The 24,591-nt window shown below is 42.7% G+C and overlaps 1 protein-coding gene across 2 annotated transcripts in view; it reads left to right on the top strand.

Moving 5' to 3' along the window:
- The window catches only part of KIF26B (kinesin family member 26B), a 500,555-nt gene that overhangs the window by 214,444 nt on the left and 261,520 nt on the right, over positions 1 to 24,591 (top strand). For both annotated transcript variants that reach the window (XM_082469760.1, XM_082469761.1), the window contains one exon: positions 22,446 to 22,612. In XM_082469760.1, the coding sequence (XP_082325886.1) occupies positions 22,446 to 22,612 (167 nt within the window). The remainder of the gene's footprint in view (positions 1 to 22,445; positions 22,613 to 24,591) is intronic.

Here is a 24,591-nt window from a genome sequence, read left to right as displayed (position 1 = left end):
GTGAAGTATCACAGAGATGCATTTTGGTATGGATCTATTGTTATCCGTTTTCTGGCACCCCGTGGGCCTTTCCATCTACAATCTCATGTTGGCCTATTCTAGGACATTTTCTTTAAATATTTCTTTGATAGTTTTCTTCCCCTCTATTTTCCTTGTTTATTTTTTCTGGAGCTCCTATTATTAGGTCTTACGGTCTGGTTTAAAAAAAAATTATGTTTGCTTTCCTATCTGCCAAACTCTTCTTTATTTTCCTGTATTTTCTGGAAGATTTCTTTAATTTGATCTTTTAACTATTTTAGTAAGGTCCTCATTTCTGCTATCATATTTTTAATTTCCAAGAGCTTCTTTTTGTTGTTGTTACTGTTCTTCTCCAAATCTTCCTTTTTTAAATGGCATTCCATTCTTGCTTTACGGATATAATATTTTCATTCATCTCTCTGACAATATTATTGAGAGTGAGTTTTGTTTTGTTCTGTTTTAGTTTTATTTTTCTCTATAGTCTCTCTTTCCTCAAGATGGCTTTGTTTCCTTTTCTCTTTTGTATTAGATGCTTTCCTCAAATATTTGGTGATCGTTGGCTGACTGATCTTATTTATAAAGGAGGCATAAAATAGCTGAATGGAGGAGCATGGGAGGGGATTGAGTGTGGTCTTACCTGTACAGTAACAGGTCTTACCTGTTACCTGAAGGAGACATTTTAAAATTTTTCTTCAGTTCTTTTCTTTGGAGAGTCAGAAAAGACTCTTCTTCTAGCCTGGTGGGTGCCTGTTTTCTGGGACCTGAGAGGAAGAAGACAAGGGAGATCTCAAATTCAGTATGTAAACTTTGACTTAATTGCTCTTTTCTTAGTTCCTTGCACTTAACTGTGCCTAGTGGGTTTTGGTCTAGAGACCCTGGGATTTATCATCTCAGAGAATAAACCTTTAGACTCTGCTGGGGTGGGATGGTGCAACCACCCAGAGCAGAGGAAGGGATCTGGAGCTCTAACTACTTCTTTTTTTGTTTTTAAAACATCTTTATTGGAGTATAATTGCTTTACAATGGTGTGTTAATTTCTGCTTTATAACAAAGTGAATCAGTTATACATATACATATGTCCCCATATCTCTTCCTTCTTGCATCTTAGACAGAGTTTAAAAACCAATCCCTTTGCCTTAGCTTCCTCATGCCTACTTCCAGTGGTGCCATCAATTCTTGAGCCTTTTAAGGGTTTTGACATGTGAACCGGGTTGTTTGCATCTAGCTTGCCCATCACTGGCTTGGGACTCATCTTTCTTGGGTCTGCTAACTTAGTTACTACTCACCAATCTGGGTTCTAGCTTCCGAAATTATATTGCAGTTGCTTCCTTTCCCATTTTCTTTGGCCTTGTAAGTTTATGTCCTCTCCAGAATTCTTTATTGTCATTTTATTAGGGTTTCAGGAAAGAGCAGTCCTAAGTGCATGTATTGAACCCACCATCCTTAACCAGAATATGTTTTTAATATTTAAAAAGCATAAAAAGTATCTTTAATATTTAGTATTAAAATAAAAATATCTTTAGCATTGTATTAGTAGGTGAAATTGCTAATAGTAAGAAGCATTTATTCAGACCCTACTACTTCTTGAACAAAGTTATTTATTTATTTTAAAAAATTTATCCATATCTGCAATATTATAGACCTAACAAAAGTAAGCAGTTCCATTTTGGTTCCAACATTGAACAATCATAATGTAATATCAGGTTCAAATGCAAGTAGATCTGGGCACATGTATGTGTTGAAGATAAAGCAACTACTGGGGTGTTTTAAGGATGCTCTGGTTTTTCAGGATAGAATTTTCTATGGTCTTGATTTACTTGACTTAGCCAATTCTTTTCCTTTCCTTTCCCAGAAACAGATCACATTATGACATAAAAGTAAAAGTTCGGTAGTATAGCAGGGACACAATGTCAGGAAAATATGGAACTTCCTTGTTCACTGGGAAGTGAACCAGGTGCAAGTAGACTTCCTTGGACCCTGCTACCTGGGAACAAGCCCTGAAGACCCAATGGTGCGCTGGAACCCATGCCTGGGCCATGGTGGGAGAATTTACACCTTAGAAATGGGCAGTGCTGCAAATCAAGATATTTTTTCCTGGTTTTAAAATCCATACCAGCACATCATGCCTAGACCTGACGTTACTCTCAGGGCAGTCTGGTGTACTCCCTGTACATAATTATGTACATAATTATGTCATTATGTACATTATAATTATGTCATTAAGTCAACATTACAGACATTGTATTTACTTGTCATACTGTGGCCCAGGGAAGCCAGGTGATAAAGTGGGAAAAGTACAAAATTTGGAGCCAGACAGCTTGACATTTCGATCCTTCCACGGCTACTTCTAGCTTTCTGACCTTTGGCAAACTTTTCTCGGCCTCATCTTCACTTTCTGAATCTGTAAAACAGGGAAAACCAATTTCTACCTAACAAGATTGTTATAAAAATTAACAACAGTGACAGTTATTGTTCCATCTACATCCTCCCCAGCTACATCCTGCAGAAAGCCCTGGCTCTGTGGGCAGGCACCTCTGCAGCCTATTTCTGTTTCCCAGCAGGGCTGTGGCATCATTAGTTAGTATCCTCATTTTCATAACAAAATACAAACTTTACCTTTTGTTTATCTGGTCTCTAAATTTTATGAAGCTGCTTATTCAAGAATATAGGATCAGTGTACTTCAGTCCCTCAGAAGAGTATAACCTGAAGCTTTCTTCTCTCCAAGGCTCAGAATCCCGGAGAAGGAGGTTTGGTTAAGGGTCAATAATTTAAAACACTACTTACAAATTATCCAGCTATTCTAAGTTACATCTTGGAGTAAATTAAAATACTGAAGAAGATATTTACATATTTGGACCAAATCAACTTAACCCTTTTTGTCATCACCCACTGTGAATTGTGTCTTGATCTTCTACCTTCAAGCTTGCATCAGAAATTACTACAGAAAAGCAACTATTTTAATTTTGCTCAGCATTTGCTGTGGATTTTGAGTAGGATCACTGATTATCCATTGCACGAGTCAATGTCCCTGGTTTACAATGCCCTACACAAGACCTCTGTCCTTGATACAGGCAATCACCTTTTCTGTCCCAAGGAACTGGTCTGTTTCATCCTCGTAATCCGGAGTTTTGAGACTCGCAATGTTTCCCTATTCACCTTTGCAACAGGAACATTAGGACCAAGTTTTGAAATTAATCATGAAAACAATGTAAACATTTTGTTTGGCATGGTAGACCTCTCCAGACCCTATTTTCTGCATGATCATTTCTATTTTAGTAATTTTGTTGCTTTTGTCTTTTTTTTTTTAACGACATGACAAATTCCTTTTGGAAATAGATGAATAAATAAATGAATGAGTTGTGAATGAGTGAAGGAAGGTTAGTGACAGTTTCATAAACTGTAGTGTGAGGCACAGTTATGGGAGTTGGAGGATTTTAGGCTGGACAGAAGACAGAGGCGGACATGAAAACGTCTTCAAGTGCTTGAGATGCTGTGTCTTGGAAGAGACAGTGGATGCTTTTTATTGCTCAGTAGGATAGAAAAAGAGCCAGTGCACAGACTATCCATTAATTGAGTCATTCATTCCCAAGTTATTTCTTGTGTGCCTGCTGTCCAGGCACTGATGAAGGAAGGTTCCCTTTCCTTTTCCTGCTTTCAAATTTCTTCCATTTTAGGGAAGCAGTTTTTATCTGACTGCAAAAGGAGAACTTTCTAAAAATCAGTTATCAAATCGTGGATATGTATGTATGTATCGAATACATCTATTGCCTTGCAAAAAGTAGGGAGCCTCCCGTCTCATCTCTGGAGGATCCTAAAAAGGGACTGAATGACCCAGTAGCCTGAAAGGTACCCCTGCATCAGGGGAGAGGGTGGATTTGTTGACCTTTAAGGTTTGGCCCTGCTCTGCTTCCATGATTCTCTTTGACTTGGAGGTTTTGGTGCTAAGATTGAAGGATCAGTTTGTTTCAAAATAAGTAGGTTTTCAGGGGGTGGGGAGAGGGAAGGCAGTAAAAATGCCTTCGCAAGCCAGTTCTTTTACTTGGTGGCCCTGGGGATTCCCACAGGTACCTTAACCCTTGATAATCCGGGCTGCCGGTGGCGGCAGTGTTGGCAGCCAGGGTTCCAAGGAGCCTGTGGTTATCTCCTTACGGAGAGTCTTATCAGCTTTCAGAGCCACTGTGAGCATTGCTTTAACCATTGACAGAATCATCCTGTATCTCCCCTCACCCAACCCCGGAAATGAGAGTGTGAGAAGGACATCTGGGCCGATAGGAGACCCAACGCCCAAAGCCCACATTCTTTCTATGGAGAAGACGGGAGGAGGGCCTCAGGCACGTAGCTGGAGCCAGGGGTGGGTTGTGGAGAGGCGAGCCCTTTACCAGGTGGGAGTCGGGTCATCGCTTTGTGTCTTCTACAGTCAAATCCAGAGGCTTGCTGTAGGAATTAGGTAGCAAGGACAAGGAACTGTGCAGTGTAAACTCCTAAAGGAAATTTGGCTCAGAAGAATTTTTTCCCCACCATGTATATTCACTCTTAAAAGAATTAGAATATTTTTGGAAATAATTTTTAACTTACAGAAAGTTTGCAAAAGTAAGTACAAAGGATACCCATATTCCCTGTACTTAGGTAACTATTGTTCACTTTTTTCTGAACCATTTCAGAGTAAGATGCCTACACCATGGGCCTTTATGCCTAAATACTTCATTGTGTATTTCCCAGGAAATAGGATATTCTTTTGTGTAGCCAGAGTGCAGTCATCAACTTCGGTAAAATTAACTTTGATGAATAACTTTAATCTACTGTCCATATTCCAGTATTTTCCAGTTGACCAAATAATGTCCTTTATAGCACTGTCTTCCCTCCAGTACAGCATTTAGTGTAGATTAGTTTGCATCTAATTGTTATGTCTCTTTTTGAAGGTCTTTTAACAGTGACATTATTACAGTTAATTGATTGTCTTAGTGCCTTATTCTAAATCTTTAGATAAAAACACTTCTAATCTTAGGGTATATTTCACTTACCACCATCCTTCCGTTCACTTGAAAACCAAGGCAGGATTCTCTGGAGTCAAAACCCACTCCCATTCTAGAGAAAACGTGAGGTCGAAGGGAGAGGGGGTGAGGAAATTTGAGTGTGCATTTTATATGTGGTTGACTTTTCTTTATTTGATTTAAAACACACAAAAACAGATCAGGGACTTTGAGAGCATCCTCTAATTCCCCTGTTGTCAATCTGACTTATTGCCAAGAAGGTCTTTCCTTCATCTTGGAGGAGAAAATAAAAACATCATTTCAAGATTCTTTGTTTGATCTTGAGACAACACACTCTTATGAATCTAGAAACAAAAAAAAAATACCTTTACATTTACTCAGAGCCCTTATTTCAGCACGTGCACGCATTTTATGAGTCAACAGCAGCAACACATGGGATAATTAAGCATTTCTATGCATGCAGTGCTTCGGTTAGCTCAGCAAAGGGTATAGTCAGCAATTCTGGTCTCTGCCCTCCAGAACAACTTGCTTAACATGCATCAGTATGCATTATTAAATATAATAACACATCAAGTAAAAATATGACTAACGCTTGCAAGACATAACACAGACTTAGAATTATTGGGGTGATTTTTTTTAAGATGGCAACATTTAACCACAGAGAAACAGTAATTTGCCAAAACTTACTTTAAAAAAATCAGAGATACAGTACCGACTTTTTGGTTTAAACCCTCACTTTAAAAACACCCTATATGGGGACTTCCCTGGTGGTCCAGTGGTTGAGACTTCGCCTTCCAATGTAGGGGGTGTGGGTCCGATCCCTGGCCGGGGAGCTAGGATCCCACATGCCTCGGGGCCAAAACACCAAAACATAAAACAGAGGCAGTGTTGTAAGAAGTTCAATAAAGACTGTAAAAATGGTCCACATTTAAAAAAAAAAAATCTTAAAAAAAAAACGCCCTGTACAAATGTCTTTTTTAGTATCTACTCTAAGAAACAGAGGGATGATGAAAGAGTAATATAAGATAGCATTTTTTTTAAAGGTTACAGAAACTTAGTACATAGCTTCTTTGAGGGAAAAAAGTTAAGTGGAAAAAAATTTAGCTTCTCATTTTCCCAAGGTGCAATTTTATACAGAAGAGACTTCACAGTGGTCTGTATTTAAGAGGCTGCAGGGGCTCTGAAGGCTGGTAAAGGATCTGATTGGTAACACTTTCTAACTTACCTCTGATAACTGTTGACATAGACTCTTTTTGGCTGCCCTAAGTATTTTGCCTTTTCACCTGGCTTGCTTTACTTTTGCTTATTTTACTATCAGTTATAGACAGGAAAAAAATTGGACTTTTACAATAACATGTAATTTTAATGTTTTCTGAGTTTATAATATGTTAGATTCACAGTTATAATCCGGGGGAGGTGTGCCCACAGGGTACAAAAGCAATCATATAAATCATGAATTCTTTGAGATTATCTTTCCCAGGCTGGTCAACAATTCTCTAGACCTTTGCTGTCCAGCAGGGTAGCCATCAGTCATATGTGGCTATTGAGCATTTTGAGATGAGGCTGGTTTGAATTGAATTGTACTGTAAGTAAAATACACATTAGTTTTCCAAGACTTAGAACAAGAAAAAACAATGTAAAATATTCCATTAGTAAGATTTTTTTTTAGATAGATTACATGTTAAAATGACAATATTTTGTATACATTGGGTTAAATAAAATATATTATTTAAATTAATTTCACCTGTTCCTTTTTACGCTTTTAATGTGGCTCCTAGAAAACTTTGAATTACATATGCAGCTTGCTTTTGTGGCTCCCATTATGTTTCTATTGGACACTGTAGATATGGAAAGAAAGAAAATATAGAGCAAAAAAAAAAAAAACCCACACAAAACCCAACTCATTCAGTGTATTTTTAGAGTACATTACTGAAGGAAAAGCTGAAATATCCAATGATCCAATTTTTTGGGGGGGGGGTTAGATTTGGATTTCATTAAACTTCTTTAATTAAATCTATTGTAAATCTGCTCTAAGGTCCCAGTTGGGAAGAGGATTGAATCTTTTTGTTTGCTTAAAATTTTTTTCTAAGAAAATTCTGAACTCATTTCAAAAGCGATTTATTTTTAAAAGCTTTGTAAAAAGCTTTCCATTTACTGAGATTGGAGGAATGATTAATACTGAGCTCTTAGGAGGCTAAAAAATTATGAAAATTATCCAGAAACTCCTGAAAGGACCTTTCTGGTCTCCTGGAGAGGCGTCCAGCAGGACTTAAGGGCCCTTAGAAGCCACAGATAGTCATACACTTCTGTGTTCACACCTTCCTTTCAATAAATGAAAACATTGGGAAAGATAAAATATTTATTCCTAAGGGTCTATAACTGAATTTATGGATATAACTTGCTGGATATTATTGCCTGTGTAAACCCATGTAACTGTGCACGTAAAGCATGTTTTTATTAGTTCCTACATAAAATTTTTATGATAATGGCAAACAAAGGACTAATTTAGTTTAGCTGAGTCTGTTCTTATTGCTCCAGCTTTGAATAGATAAGGAACAGTACAAATAACATCAGTCACCCAGGAAGAGGGTCGGGTCTCCCAGGGCTGGGTCTCCTGGTCAGGAAGGCTGAAGCAGGGCTGCCTGTGGGGAAGCCCTCAGAAGGCCTGGCTGGGAACCTGGTAAAGTGAGGCCAGTGGAGGCTTCCATTGGCTTTCAAGCCTGTTGTTGAGCAGTTATACTCCGAATTGGTAACTGTGGAGTATTCAAATTTAGTTTCTGAAAAGACCTGCATAACTGCTATTGAAAGGACTCCCACATACTGTATTTCAACTGGAGACTTACAGAGAAAAAAGTTCAAGTGGCTTATTGTGGGTCATCTCCCACTCTGGGATTTAAACAAAGCACCAACAGAACAAAGTTCCTTTAAACGGGGTGCCTTCATCTGAGTGCCTCCTGTCTGTGGTTTGGCAGGCTTGCTGGATAGAGAGGGAGCCCACGCCTCTTATTCCCACTACTGCCTTTTTATGTTTGACCCTTGGATGTGACAGATGATCCCCATGCTGACCTGGATTGGAGGGAAGTTTTTCTAGAATTTGAAGATAAAGCATCTTTCATAAATACTGCCTTTTCCCTCCTGATGACTAGTTAAAAATTGAGTCTGCAATCTAGAGCAAACATTCCTGAATCAAAGTTCACGAGACAGGACTTGACACATGTAAATGTACTTAGGAGGCCAATAACAAGAAAAAGTTTTAATTGAATGAGGCTGAAAAATGCGAGCTATATGATTGTCATAGATATGTAACACTAAAGACTATCTAAGAAATCAGCTGAGAAAGTGGGTAAGCATGGTACACATTAGGTTTACTCTGAGCTATGGTCTGTCTGAGACATTAATGAAATTATCATTTGGTAGTTAGAGGGCTGCAAAAGTTTAGAGTCTATGTATTAGAAGTACCTACACATCAAAGACTCCTGCTTGGGAAAAGTTTTCCTCTAGGCATCTGGTAATTCTCTCCCTCTGCGTAGATCTACACTGGAGCCTTCTAGACAGCTGGCTACTGTGATTGTTCTTAAAGGTCTCTATGGTAGGAAGGTGGGTCTGTAACCTCCTGCAACCCCACTTTCGGGATGTGTTCCTTTTAGGGCCAATCTAATTTGAGGTTATTTATTCTATGTATTTCCTCAGTGGACATGTTTACTGATTCTCAGATGTGTCTTTGTATATTTCAAAAGTTTCTTCTTAGCGTTCTTTCCCCCAGAGGAGTAGTTTTCATTCTTTCTCAAAGACACTGCTGGACAGAATTACTCTTCCAACAAGAGCGCTTCTGGGGTGTGTGTATGTGTGTACACACGTGTGTGCTTGTTTACTCTGGCCTCATCTTGGGCTCTGGGAAAAAAACAATCTACTAAATCTTAAGCTACTATAAAATGTCTACGTGTTGTTCTGCTCTTGCCAACTTTGTATGAACGTGCTGGTGGTAAGCCCTGTGGGAAGTCAAATAGCAGAGTTTTCAATACTTACTCCAAGAGGGTTGCTCAGAGTTGTAAAGGTATTCCAAAGGCAAGATTTATTTCCTGCCTTCCTGGAACTGACCTTCTGAAATGGATATATTGCTGTCCATGCTAATACGGGGTTACTGCAGCCTCTATGTATTCTCAATTTTGTTGAAAATCGCAGTTTTGGGCCACCAGCTTCTTCCTACGATGGCCTTGCTGATTCCACACTCTGGATCTCAGAACCCGGCTCTGTTTGTATGGTTGCCCCAGACGTGGAAGCCCTGTAGACTTCAGCGTTACTTTGTGTTACGGGTAGAGTCAAGATTTGGGGAGTCGAGGAAAGATGACAAGCAGACTCAGCTGAGATGCTGATGTTTTGTTGCTTTCCCTCAAGAGGTCGTTAAGAGAATAATTCAATTTTGGGAGAATTGCAACCAGACTGATTTGTTAACACAGTTTAGAGTCTTTTAACTCAGGATTGGATGAATAGCTTTTCAAGTGTGTATGAAAGACAAGAATCCCAAAAGATCAGCTCTATTTTAAATGGCAGACTCCAGGGACTCAAGGTTTGTAACAGAAGGGCAGATATGGAAGAGATGAACTCCCGGGTCCAACTCTGTGTGAGAATAAAGCACGGCACTGGCTGTCATCCCTGAGGTGTCGGGGTCTGCCAATCTGGCTGGCTTTGGGTTGCTAGCTGGGGGAATCTAGTTAGATAGGCTCACAATAAGTTAGTTGGTATTGACTTTGCTGGGCCTGACCCATATTATAAAGTTCTAACAAGTGGAAAGTATAGCTGAGCTTTGGGAAAAGCCATAGCATGTACAATGGAAGAGAAAACCAACATCTTAAATGAACAGAGGAGAAATTTGAGCAGAACCACCAAGTGAAGAAATTAGGACACTGGATGGAATGTTGCAGCCGAAACAGAAAAAAAGTAGATATTTATTTAGTAAAGACACATGAGATTGTACAACTTTGGCTTCAACTCACACAGAAAGTCTTTGTCTCTTCGCCAATGATGTTCAAAGAGAAGAGGTGCTGAGAAGGTGACACGGACTTGAAGAAATCAGACAACAGCAAAGTTAATATCAGAATTTCATTTTACAACTCATGAGGCCCGGGATTTTTAAATATCCCTGAATTTGAGAATTCAGGGTTAAGGATGTAAGGGGTACCCAAACATTATTAAACTTGTAAGCATTCTCAATGTTATTTTTACTAGTGAAATACACAATGAAAGCATGCATATGTAAATAAATGTATCTTAGTAAGCATCCAAATCCCCTGGGTGAACTGATTTAGAAAACCATCAAATGCAGTTTGCCATAGGTCTGGTGACAGGATTAGGATCTGTCCTGATTGGGATTCATGATCCAGAGTTTCCCAGGAAGCAACGCTGCTGAGCCGTTCTCTGAAGTCTGGACATGTAGGAACACACAGAAGTGGAAATTACCAGCCATATAGAGTGAGTGATCCTAAACCCAGAAGGGACTAGACAGAGGAGCAGTTCCACACGTCTTCACAGGATCGTTTCAGGTCAGCCCACAAATGTTTGCCTACTCCTGTTCAGCTTTTCAACGAGAGACTCTGAAGCATCGGTTTAGAATCTTAAGCCGTTGTTATTTGAGGAGAAGGACAATTGAGAGTGTTCTTATTTGATATTCCTTCTGGCAGATCCCTGATTTTGGAGACTAGGTTGTAGAGAGGTTAACTGACTTCACAAAGGTCCCGCAGCCAGCTGTTTGGCTACAACCAAGCCCCTGGCTTATTGCTGAACTACAGAGCCTGGCTCTCTCGCTCTCTCTCTCTCTCTCTGTATGTATTTCAGGGATTTTCAATCATTTTAGAGTTCTGTTGTCTTATTGTTAGCTTTTTGATGTGTATTTAAATAAGTGCTGCGATTGACTGGCAGTGCCACAAACCAGATGTGTGATTTTGGACAACTCAGCTCACCAATCTGGACCACAGTGTCTTCATGTTTACACATGAAAGTTGACACAGACTCTATCTAAGGACTTTTCCAGCTCCACTGAAACATTTTTGTGAAAATTGCTTTTTGGCTGGTGTAGGATTTGGCATTTCTGCAACTGGTAAACAGAAGATGTGAGGTCAGTTCAAAGCTGGAACTGTGAAAATCTGTGCATCGCTTTGGAACAACCAGCTGACCCTTTGAGAGAATCGGCCCCTTGTTCACCATTGATGGTTTGGTACAGTACTGGGGAATGCTTTCTGTTTTGTTGTTGACATTGACATATTTGTATGTTTTTGCATAATGGCCACACAAATGTTAAATTAGGGACATGCTTTAAGGTGAAAGAGGAATATTTCTAAACGTCCCTGCTTTATATTTGATGATGACTTTAGGAACCACAGAGCACATTCAGTGCATTATCTCATTTCACCCAAGACACAGATTCATGAGTTCCCCTCACTGGGGAAATTAGGGCTAAGAGAGGGGAAATAACTTGCTCCAAGTCCCTCATGTTGTCATCAACCAAGCCAGACCCAGAATTGGATCCTTTCATTCAGTGCAACGCTTACCAAGGGCCTGATGCGTGGCATACCCTTTCCTAGGCACTGGGATTACACTGGCAATTCCATTTGGTCCAGCCTGTCTCCAGTCTGGGCATCTCTCCTTTGTGGCTGTGGTGTGAGCAGGATGAATCCTATAATCTAGAGCCAGCCTCAACGCTGTCGGCTTCCTTGAAGGACTCCAAACAAGGATGAGCCCCTTCCCTGGTGCTGGAAGCCCTGCAGACCTGGCTCTCATGACTCCTGGGTCAGGGCGCCAGCAGCTGCCAACCTCGCCCCTTCTTTGTGCGGACTCTCTGTCTACCATCGCAGCATCCTGAGGGCTGTGTGCATTCCTGTGTGTCTGTGTGCGTGCATGCACGTGTGTGTGTGTGTGTGTGTGTGTGTGTACACATGCCTTTGTTTGTTAAGTTCCCAACATTGTCCCCTCAGTTTTGCCCAGAATGCAAGGTTGCTTTTGCATTTAGTGAAGTGGCTGTTCTGCAGACCTTGGTGGGTCACTTACAGCAAAGTATTGTCTCAGGTCCCTCTTGACTTTTTCTCACAAGAGCTCAAGGAAAATATGAGGAAGTAAGGTGCCTACAAGGAATGCACAGTTAAAATTCCAGGCCATTAGGCGCTGCTGGTTTTCTTGAAAGTTTTCCAAGCATTAGCCAAGACAGGTGAAGAACAGCAGCGTGCTCTAGGAAGGGACTGCTTCCTAAAGCTGCGTGACCATGTACAGACGAACACAGCAGGTCAGGCATGGATGGAAAGGCCATGATCTGTATTAGAATTAAATGCTACATCAGTTCTATAATCTAATGTTCAGTTTCTTAATCTTACTGTGTTTTCTCTTGGAAGCATACTAATAAACAATGCCATCTGTAAAAGTTACATGAGCAAGTATTGAGATATTCAGAAATTCTAAGCCCTTTTTTTTTCAGAAGTTAGAACTATGTTTTTTTTTTTATTGGAAAAGGGTGAGAGAATGGCTCAATTTTGTGACATGGGTCTTTAAACTTCTTCCTTCACACATTTCATCCTCAGGCACCTCAGGGTTCTGTGTGTAGCTGAAGGTCTTGTCTGATACCGGGAAGAGCTAAGACAGGCAGTGGGACTTCAGCCTCTAAGCTTGATTCTGTCTCTCCTGGAAACCATGTTCCTAGGATCGCTTGCCTAATATTCCAGAGAATTCCAGCTCCCTAGCTGTGGCCATCGCATGCTCACACTCAAGCTGGCTGAAAGGCACTGGTCTCCTCTCCTTTTTAAAAATCTTTTTCTGTAATTTCTTTTTGTTTTTCTCTTTCTTCCCCTTTCTCCTGTTTCTCTCTTTTTTTCTTTGTCTCTGTCCCTTGGCCTCTTTGTTTCTTGTTTGCCTTTTCTTTCCCCCACTCCAGTCATTTATCTCACCAATATATTGAATGAAGTGTACCCTGAGATACCTTATATTTTTTGAATAAAGCTTTGTCTAACCTGTTCATAATTTTTAAAATCAGGTGAAAATAACCTTTATCCCTCAAAACCAAACAAAACTCAAGCAATGCTAACGCAACTAAATTAAGTTTATTTTTATTTGTATGTATTTGTTAATTAATGTATTAATTGATGTATTTATTAGATATATTCCATATCCAGACACTGTGCTATGGTGGTAATACTGAAGTGAGCAAGACCCAGTCCCTCTCCTCACAGGGCTTGCTATCTAGCTGGGCAGAGAGACCAGTGACAGGCAGTTACAAAACAAAACAAATGCTCTGATACAAGGGCAGCTGTGGGGACCATAAGGAGGGGTGGCCCTGATCATCCAGGGTGGGGAAGAGTGCTCAGGGCATTCCTGGGGCACTGGCTCTTGGAAGTGTTTGGGGTGGGGTGCAATGGTAACCTTCCCCCAATAAAAGAGCAGCCCACGTGATTCAGTACATGAAAAAATCCTTCAGTTCTTCCAGGTTTTCGGAGCTGACCTTGGGGCCCAACCCTGATGCCAGGGTTGGGTTGATGAAGGTTGCTCTACTCAGTCTGAATTTGCTTAGTTGCAAATGGAAAGTGAGATCAGTTACATCAAGATTCAGACCATTTGATTTTGCTTTCATTTGATCCTAAAAATCACAAAACATTGGATAGAGCAAGCCTGTTTGCATATTGAGAAATTATTCAAATGATCCTTTTCTCTGCTCTTCATCAACTCTTTGGCTGTTAACACGTTTTCTGAATGGGGCAGCCACAGTTGAAGAGCTGTACATTCTCTGGGTGATGTGATCAGTGCAAGATAAACTCAAGGATGGAAAGAAAGGAAACCCGGCGGCAATACTTCCTCCAGGGTTTTTCCCATGTGGCAGACAGAGTTAAAGCTATTATTTGGTGACAGTTGTGCCTCGTTCATAGGGTTGCTGTCAGGATTAAATATGGCAGCATATATACAAAGTTCTTAGAACAGACCCTGACTCAAAAATGGTAATGAGTACGATGATGCCCTATGAGGATGCCTGAAGTCACTTCTCAACGTTCTCTCAGGCTGAAACTAACTTCATCATGTCAGCTAGGCACCTGGTATCATTGCATGTCTTTGAATGTGTCACCAAACCACCCCACAAAACATAATTGAGCACTAAGTATTAAAACTATTGTCAGTCAACCTATTTACATGTATCTATATGTAGAAATACTACAAGCTTGATGGTAAGACTTTATCATTTGTTTTAAGATATTCTTTAAAAGAATATTTGAGCTCTGCCTTGAGCTGCACATCTCAGAACTAATATAGATCAGTGGAACAGGATAGAAAACCCAGAGATAAACCCACGCACCTATAGTCAATTAATCTATGACAAAGGAGGCAAAAATATACAATGGAGCAAAGACAACCTCTTCAATAAGTGGTGCTGGGAAAACTAGACAGCTACATGTAAAAGAATGAAATTAGAACACTCCCTAACACCATACACAAAAATAAACTCGAAATGGATTAAAGAACTAAATGTAAGGCCAGACACTATAAAACTCTTAGAGGAAAACATAGGCACAACACTCTTTGACATAAATCGCAGCAAGATCTTTTTTGACCTACCTCCTAGAGCAATGAGAATAAAAACAAAAATAAACAGCGGGACCTAATTAAACTTAAAAGCTTTTGCACAGCAAAGGAAACCATAAGCAAGATGAAAAGACAACGCTCAGAATGGGAGAAAATATTTGCAAACAAAGCAACTGACAAAAGATTAATCTCCAAAATATACAAACAGCTCATGCAGCTAAATATCAAAAAAACAAACAACCCAATCAAAAAATCGGTAGAAGACCTAAATAGACATTTCTCCAAAGAAGACATACAGATGGCCAACAAACACATGAAAAGATGCCCAACATCATTAATTATTAGAGAAATGCAAATCAAAACTACAGTGAGTAGTTCTGACCTCACACCAGTCAGAATGGCCATCATCAAAAAATCTACAAACAATAAATGCTGGAGAGGGTGTGGAGAAAAGGGAACCCTCCTGCATTGTTGGTGAGATTGTAAATTTATACAGCCACTGTGGAGAACAGTATGGAGGTTCCTTAAAAAACTAAAAATAGATCTACCATACGACCCAGCAATCCCACTACTGGGCATATACCCTGAGAAAACCATAATTCAAAAAGACACATGCACCCCAATGTTCATTGCAGCACTGTTTATCACAGCCAGGACATGGAAGCAACCTAAATTTCCATCGACAGACGAATGGATAAAAAGATGTGCCACATATATACAATGGAATATTACTCAGCCATAAAAAGGAATGAAATTGGGTAATTTGTAGAGATGCGGATGGACCTAGAGACTGTCATACGGAGTGAAGTTAGTCAGAAAGAGAAAAACAAATATCGTATATTAACACACATATGGGGAATCTGAAAAAATTGGTATAGACGATCTTATTTACAAAGCAGAAATAGAGACATAGATGTAGAGAACAAATGTATGGCTACCAAGGGGGAAAAGGGGTGGTGGGATGAATTGGAAGATTGGGATTGACATATATACACGATTGATACTATGTATAAAATAGATAACTAACGAGAACCTACTGTATAGCGCAGGGGACTCTACTCAATGCCCTGTGATGACCTAAATGGGAAGAAGGAAACCCAGAAAAGAGGGGATATATGTATATATGTAGAGCTGATTCACTTTGCTGTCCAGTAGAAACTAACACGATATTATAAAGCAACTATACCCCAATAAAAATTAAAAAAAAAAAAAAGAAATCTAAGGGAAGAATCCAAAACAGAAATGCAGCTGGCCCTTTGCTGTACCCTGCACCTCAGTCTTTTCTAAAGCATTTGGGTGGCCCTGCCCCTTTACCTTCTAGCAACACAAAGAATGAAAGAAGACAGTCATGTGCACTGAGGGGCCAGATTTAAGCCCTGATAACGGGTATCATGAAACACTGCAGCCTCCTCTGTTTGCTGACTCATCATACAGGGCGGAACCCTGATGAAGGTGAGGCTGTAAATCCAGGGTGAGGAAAAAGGCAGCTCTCCTAGGCCCCGGTAGCACCAGTGTGTGGAATTCTCTGTGGCAAGAGGTCACTGAGTCAAATGCTGTGGATGGATAATTTTATGGCCGCTAATAAAATTTATAGCCAAAGCAAGTTAAGATAATAAGGGTAATCAAACATCTAGCCGTGGGACATAAGAATCCCATCATGGCCCCTTGGTGCTGGCTGGGGGGAGGGGGTAGCTGGACAACACAGGGCGACTATATCTGTGTGACTCAAGGTAGCCGCGGGGGTCTCAGAGGTGATCCGTGCCCCATGTGAGTCACGAGGACTAGGCCAGGCCAGGGACCAGGTTCAAGTCAGGCGGCATTGCCTGTGCTCCGGGGACAGCATGCCAAGGGCTGGAGCGTTAACCGGAGCATTTAAATGCCTAAAAGTCACAGTAGCATGGGACAGGATCTGAACCAACCCAGTTCCAGAACACTAGATTATGGAAAACATGTTAACTGACTGTTCGGGTGTGACATGGCAGGAATGAGGGAAGATGAGGAGGGATGGCGTTTGACTTGGGCACGTGTACAGAAATCAAATGAGGTTTAATCCAAGAGCCCAGTTCCGGTGGAGGCTTTCTCCAGCCCCTCCCAGCCTTCCTGGTCTCCCCTCCTTCCCGTTGCTCCCTTGTCGAGGGCTCCGGCTCACCCCATCTCCTGCAGGCTTCGGGCATAGGCTGGTGGGGTCCTGTCCCTGAGACCACCCTGCAAACTCACTGTCAATCCCTGGAGGACTCGGCCCCCTCCTCTGACTCGGGGCCTCGACACCCAGAGTCCTCATGACGCCCTCTAAAATGACAAAGCAGGCGCAGGCCACCTGGGACAAGCTGAAGGGGATTAACTCTTTGGTGTTGTGGCGTTTCTCTTTTGTTCCTTTTTTTTTTTTTTTTTATTGTGGTAAAATATACAGAACGTAAAATTTCCCCTTTGATGTTTCTGAACAGAGAATCTTTTGTCCCTTAGGTGAGTTTCACAAGGAGGTCAAATCTCACCACCTCTGCTTTGTTCCAGGAGAGTGGCCTGTGCACCAGAACAATTTCCAACCCTTGAGCTACTTATTCAAGCAACTCTAGAAATATTTAGAGCACCTATTATGTGCCAGGTATTGCATTAGGAGCTCTGAACTTTCAGATACAACCAGATAATTGACTTTGACCCTGGAGTTGTTATCATGATTACGGGGCCGCATTTTAAAATAAGAGGAGCACCGTCCTTACAGCTCTGGTTTCTATCCAAGTGCTTTTTCTCTTAGTCCTTTCAGTGAGCGGATCTTGGGCTGTCCCTTTAGTCAGCAGTCTCCTGGTGCTCTTTATTCTAAGTTTTGTTTTGTTTTTTTTTAATTGTGGTAAAATGTACTATATAAAATTTACCATTTTAACCATTTTTAATTTACCATTAGTTCTGTAGCATTAAGTACATTCATGTGTTGTGCAACCATCACCACCATCCATCTCCAGAACTTTCCCATCTTCCCAAACTGAAACTATGTACCCGTTAAACAGTAACTCCCCGTGTCTTCCTCCCCAGGCCTCTGGCAACCGCCATTCTACCTTCTGTCTCTATGAATCTAACTACTCCAGGTGCCTCATATAAATGGAATCATACAATATTTGTCCTTCTGGTTTTTTGTTTTGTTTGTTTTGTTTTGTTTCTGTTAAAATATCTTTAGATGAGATTAGTGGAAAATCCATTTTATTGCTCTAGTTTTCAGTAGCTTTTCTTCAGGCAAAAAGAGCCAGCAGTAGTTGACTTGCTGCAATGTCTGCTGAGACTTCTAAGCACCTGTGTTGCAATGTGAGCTCTGCCCCTTTTACAAATCCTGCTCAGGAAAGGTGCTTACTACCACTGCGCACGGCTCCGGAGCCACCTTTGCAATGCATCACTTCAGTTCTGGGTAGGTCTGGTTTCCAGGTGGAGAATGGGACAGGCAGGGTGAGATTAAAGTTGAAATGAGATCAAGTTTGCCCAGTCGCTCAGGGGCAGAAAGCACCGACACGAAAAGAGTGCAGTGGAACAACTTAGGGAGGGCTGAGGCCAGCACAGACACTGCAGGAGAGGAGATCATTCTGGCTTCGGAGACGTCCCAGTACTTCCCTCCTGAGCGGGGCATTCCTCTTGTTTCTCTGCCTGCCAGGATCAGATGAACGTAGCTCATAAAATGAGGCATTTTGGTCCCCAGAAGGAGGGGTACAGAAGTAAGAGACACGCGCCCATGGCTGTTCCAAGAATGCTCTGTGCTGCTCCATCCCTGGGTCACAAAGGGCAGCTGCTCCCCAGGGGGATCCTTCAGGGGAGGGGGGGAAGGGGGCCCCTGGCCAGATGCTGTTAGAGCCAGCCCCAGAAGTGACTCAAGTGGGGACTGACACATATTCCTGCAGTGCAAGCGAAGGCTCATATACAGAAAAGGATGGAAAATTTTCTCTCCTCCCTACCCTCTGATAGGAGCAAAAACCAAATAAGTTACTGGGGGCCTATCTCAGCGCAGTGCGATTACTAGAGGAAGATGCTGTTCTGTGTACCGCCACCAGCTTTCTGTTACCCTACGACTGAAATGCAGGGTCTGCAGGGTCAGCTGTAACTGCTTATCTTTGGTTTGGGGATGCATTTGTTGATCTTGTCCTTTGCAGATTCGCTTACCTCGTTTATATTCTACGTAGGCGTTTTGAAATTGTATTCTGCTGTCCTCGTTCCCTAAGAGTGCAACAACCACTGACAGCATAGACAATGCCAAGGGTTGACCTGTGTCCGGTCTTTTTCAGGATAACTGTGAGTTGGTTTGTGCTAACACACATCAAAAATATTTATTGAGCACCACTGTTTGCAAAACATATAAAAATATTAAGTAACAGTGTAAGTAGTAATAACAATAAAGGAGATATCCCAAAATAGTGAGATACAAATTGCCTAGCAGAAAATGCTTTATGTGTTATTTTCTGGGATTTGGGGTCATAATGCCATTAAATATAAAGACTGAGTGGGATGCATTTGCTGTCCTTAGATGTCTCTGCACAGGAAATGGATACTGTTGGTGTTCCCTGCTGCCTCGGCAGAGTCCAAGGGAGGTGGCTTTCTGGGTCAATAATGCCATTTAAGATGAGCCCCCAAGCTGTCACACTCTGGAAGCTCTCAGAGTCCTTCCCATCAGTGGGGAAGTTAAAGGTCAATGGTTTATAGATTGCGATTTGCCGTGTGAAAGCAACCTTGGTTGATGACAGCCAAACATCTTCTTTGTCTTGATTCTGTGGTCAAGATCATAACTGAATTTAAGATTCGAGATTTCTTTGTGAACAAGTATATGGCTCCTCATGTGGAGGTATCAGTGCAAAAATGGAAATGTGGTTGAAAGACATGAATCTCGCCTAGGATGGCAACGGAGTGAGCGGCTTTATCTGTGAGGTCTGTGAGAGGCAGCTCCCGTGCGCACTGAAGACCCCACGTGGAGAAGCACACGCGTGTGCAAACACACAGGCGCCCCCCGCTCCCTGTGCCTGGTCCCTTTACTGCCATCCCGTGTTTCATGGACCACCACCCTCGGGATGTGATGTGGTGTTTTGAAAGTCACAGATACTTGTTGCTTTAGTGAAACCATCCGGTGTAACCGAGATGGAGAGCTAGCAGCAGGTTTTAATCAGAACTAAAGCAAACGAAATCCTGTGGTGAAAATCTAGTCCCCCCAAAGTTAGTGATTGGGACCCCCCTGGCAAGTTTTCAGCTGCTGCTTCTAGACTATGACATACACACATAATCAAGATAACGAATCCTTTCCCCCAGAACTTTACCCGTTTCAGATGTGTTAGATGAAGAGATTGAGGCTTTTTGAATTTTCCCACGAAGAGTCTTGTAGCTTTCACGGTATCGTGAGAGAAAAAATTAAGTCAGGACAGTCTGAAAAGCAGAGGTAAACCATAGCCCTCTACAAAGAAGGCTCTTGATTGCAGATTGTGCAGTGAAGCTAAGGTTTCCGGGAATTCCTGCCGTTTGGGCATTTTCTCTTACAGTGGATTGCGGGGAGGGGGCCGCTAGAGCCGCCTTGAGGGGGCAGTTAAAGCGGGAATGGGGGTTGGACTGGGGGGGGGAGGGCAGAGTGAAAATGTCGCAGAATCCAACAAATCGGGGTCCAGTCTTGGCCCCTGCTCACTAGCTGTTTTCCCCTGGGGAAGCAGCCCCAGGTTTCTGACCCTCGGTCTCTTAGAATCCAGCTTCTGCAGGACTGCCGTGAGGGCCCTGGGGGGAACCGACCACGACAGCACACCCCTTAGCCCCACCTCACCCACATCTTAGCACATCTCACGTGCTGCCCACCAGGCCTGGGAACCAAGGGTAGGGGCCGCTGCGTGACTGCAGAGGGCCTTGGGGTTCTCGGGCTCATCCCCTCGCCCTTTGGAGAAGCCAAGTCTTCCGGGCAGATTCTTACAGGACAGAGCCCTCATTATAGCTAGCAGCAAAAAAGCAGGCCCTTCTTAGAGAGACTTGCTTTTGAAGTGTGGGGAGGCCGCCCGCTGGTAGGAAAGGCCACTGCCCTGAAATAAGATTCGGAACCAGGGGCAGAGTGAGTGCTGCTGAGTAGGTGGTCTGCTTCCAAGGGATGGGGTGGGGGTCGGCTAGGGAACACAGGGTTGGGGTAGGTGTTAGTTTTGTCACAAGGATGATCAAGGAAGGGAAGCTCCTCAGATCCCTTAAGGGCTGTAGGGTCTGCCCCACGTCGCTCCTGAGACCCCATTCGGGCGTGGAGAGCTGTGGGATGGAGGGAATTCACGGTGAGGTTTGTTTTGGGACACTGCCCAGGATGGCATCGTGTACCACCGGTGCTTCATAAATGCCATTTCGCGGTGACCACAGTGTGCGTGCCCACGGCCAGGTCCCCGGTTGTTTCAGCCGTCCCCTCCAGCATGCCGCACTCCTCCGGGCGAGTGGTAGCCGGTTGAGGGGAGCCCACACCCCACGGGCTGCAGAGGAAGCCCAAAGAGAGGTGACACGGGCCCTCTGCCTGGGAGGCAGCCCCTGCCAGCGCAGGGAACGTCCTCCAGGCCATTGGCTGCTTTTGCTGCTTCCTCTCCCGTTTCTCTGATGTGGGTTCACTTTCCTTACAATGCATTGAATGAATGAGAATAAGAAAGTGTGTACTGGCAGAATTACAGCTGGATAATGCCAAGGCTTCCCAAGTCAGAGCATGAATTTAAGCAGAGCAAAGTTTCAAGTCCATGGGGCTCAAGAGTGATTGCTATTCTTCTAATAATGAAAAGTACAAATGTTTTATGTTCAAAGGTTAACAAACGGGACCCTTTCATTGGCCTTCTGGACTGTTCAGCACAGAGGGGAAACTGTTCCTGATCTTTGCCTTATTGCAGTTGTATTTTCTAGGCAATTAGAAGCATTTTCCACTCAACATTTAAGAGGTTTGAACCGGCTGGAGACCCTTTTTCTTTTTTTTTCCCCCAAACTAAAGTTTCCTTTTTAAAAAAAAAAACTGACAGTTTTTCCTTTTTGCAAGTAGAGTGAAGTTTTAAAGTAACAGGCTTTCAAAATAGCACACTTAGTCTTGCCTGCATAATTATTACATTTGTCATGGGATTAGCACTTTCCAAAAGTATATTTCTATACCAGTATCTTACTTTGCCCAGAAGTATGGTTCTTCATAGTATATTATGTGCATTTAGGCAAAATAGACCCAGCCCCATTCACTAGAATTTGCATTATAAAGGCAATTATTGCCAATAAAATGGAAGCCATTTATCTTAATGAACCAGTAGGAAAATTAAGTCTGTTGAAATGGTCTAAACCTTCCAAGAAAAAAAAAAAAAAAAACCCATTGGTAATTCACGGTGGGCTATATCTATTTTTATGAGCTTCTCTAAGTCATCTCTTTGCTGACTGCCTACAGCAAACAACAACAATACGCAAATAGTGTTTTGCTTAATTTCTTATGTTCTTCATTAGCTGGTTCACTTCTCCCTTAAAAAAATGATATCTTTACCCCTCTTGTCTATTTGAGAGCATTTAGGGCCTTCCTAGTAAGAAACCAGCACTAGTTGGTCCAACTGGTCTGGTCTTGGGCTGCAAATAGTGTGGTTAATGGCTCCTGCTTACCCCTCCAAATGGAGGGGAGACACAGAAGTAATTGAAACTTACAGTGTCAGGGGATAATTGTATTCCATTATATTTAATACAAACGAGGAGGTATTCTAGCTAACATGCAGGAAAACGGCCTTAGAGGAGGCCATGTCGCGTGTCACTGAATGCACGTGGGGACGTGTCCCCTCCCAGCCTCACCGCCCCCTGCCCCGCGCGTGCTCTGGCCCCGACCCCAAAACAGAGGTGCTACCGGTGGTAGTCAGGAAATGCCGTGAGCCACAGGTAATGAGCTCGATATCCGTGTTCCTTGCCAGATCTCCCAGCTGATGACAGAGCCTGGCCGGGAGGGCCTGACAGAGGTGGCGCTGAATCGCTACAATGCAGACAAGCCTCCGGCCTGCAGCGTCCCCGCCTCGCAAGCCTCCTGCGTGGCCAGCGAGACCTCCGCGGGCACCTCGGTGGCCGCGTCCTTCTTCGCCAGGTAAGAGAGGTGTCCAGACCCTCGGTTCTTTCAGGTGAGCCCACCCGGTTAGCCTCTCACGTGGACCGGTTTAGCTGAAACACTGGGAAGAGTTTGGGGCTGTTCTTTGACTTCACTCTTTAAGACAGGCTTTCTCAACCTCAGCCCGTTGACATCTGGGGCCAGACAGCTCTCTGTTTAGGGGGACTGTCCTGTGCGTATAGCATGTTTAGCAACATCCTTGGCCTCTACTCGCCAGATTCCTGTGGCACCTTCCCCGGTTGTGACAACCCAAAATGTCTCCAGATGTTGCCAAACGTCACCTGGGTTGAGAACATCTGCTCTGAGAATACGTGGCTCTAAAGATGGTCTCCCCAGGAGGAGGACTTTTGTGGGTTCAGCCCCATGGCTGGTGTTTCCAGATATCTCTTCTCATTACAGAAAATGAACTGCTTAAAATTTAGCTATTAAATAGATGGCAATTTTCTTCCTTCTTGACAGACTAGCTGGATAGTTGTCAACTATCCAGCTAATTTCAGAAACTTAAAAAAAACCCTGAGAAGCAAAAAAGAAAGGTATTTCAACAATGTTTTCTGCCTAATTTTAGCAACACGGCAGAGACAGGGCAGGAGACATAGGACAGCTGGGCAGGAAGGCACTTCAGAGATTGTCTAATTTGATCTCCTTATTTTATGAAGAAGGAAACTGAGGACCAGGAAAGTTAAACTGTGAGGTAGTTTATAGCAAAGCCAGAAATAGAAACCAGATTCTTTTGGTTTTTCCTCTGTGACTCATTCTTTACTTGATACTTGGAACTTAACCTTAGAAAACTTTTTCTGTACCTAAGATTCGCGAGCTTCTGAGTAAGCAGTGTGTAGACTAAATAGCGTCAGATGTGAAATCAGAAGACCCCTTGGGTTTGAGTTCCAGCCCTGCCTCAGTGTCCTCATCTATAAAATGAGGATAATACCTGTTCCTCAGGGTTGCTCTGAAGATTAACATAAGATGATTATAAATTAAAGTATGTGCTATACAAATGGTAATTCACTATGGACTTAACTAGTGTGTCAGTAAGAGGGAACGTTGTTTGGCTTTTCCTGTTATCCTTAGCAATGGTAACATCCAAAGCACAAATCTGAGGAAGGGGCTCTGATTAGGAAAGGAGCAAGTTAGAGGAGGAACAGAGGCTGACATCCTGGATTAAGACACAATAAAGGCAGAACACGGGGCTTGTTGGAAGACTGGCTTTGAGGTTCTGGTTGTACCTTGGTGCCATGTTTATTGTCCTATGAACAATTGGGCCACCTTGCATGTATGGGAAGTAACAGGAAATATGTGTGTAGTGGCCACCTGACAACAGAGGCCATCGTGTTAGCTCTGTGTGCATGAATTTCTGTGTTGTCTGGGACCACTGAGCAAGCTTACTGGGAGGTCATGTCCATGCCACACAAGGAGAGAATAAACAGATGGAATAGGATATGACAGAATGCCACAAGCACAGAAGATCCCGGGACCTAGGTAGGCTATTAGAGCATGTCTACAGGAGGGTGACTAAAGTGGTGAGGAACTAGGAGGCCAAGTCCTGGCAGGCTTAGTCTGGAGAAGAGAGCCTTCAGCTGTCTCTTGGGCCATCATGTAAAAGAGGGATTTGGATGGTTGTATAAAAACCCAAGTATGTGGGCAAAGGCTGAATAAAACCTCATGATGAAAGAGACTGATCTCCCAGCTCAGAATGAAGGAGAACTTGCTCACAATTCAAACTGCCCCAGGAGACAGTGAGGTCCCCATCACCGAGGGAGATCAAGCTTGCACTGGGTGACTACCTGGCTTCGTTGCCGGAGAGAACATTCAGTCCTCAGATGGTGGTTGATCTCCTGAAATTCTGAAATGTCCAGAGATTTTTACAGATTGACTGACTCATAAAAAAAATCCAGGGCTTCCCTTGTGGCACAGTGGTTAAGAATCCACCTGCCAATGCAGGGGACACGGGTTTGAGCCCT

The sequence above is a fragment of the Balaenoptera physalus genome (genome assembly GCF_965194825.1).
Source record: "Balaenoptera physalus genome assembly, chromosome: 1".
Taxonomy (NCBI): Eukaryota; Metazoa; Chordata; class Mammalia; order Artiodactyla; family Balaenopteridae; genus Balaenoptera; species Balaenoptera physalus.
Note: the sequence above shows the minus strand (reverse complement) of the source record. Positions and strands in the feature narration are given on the sequence as shown.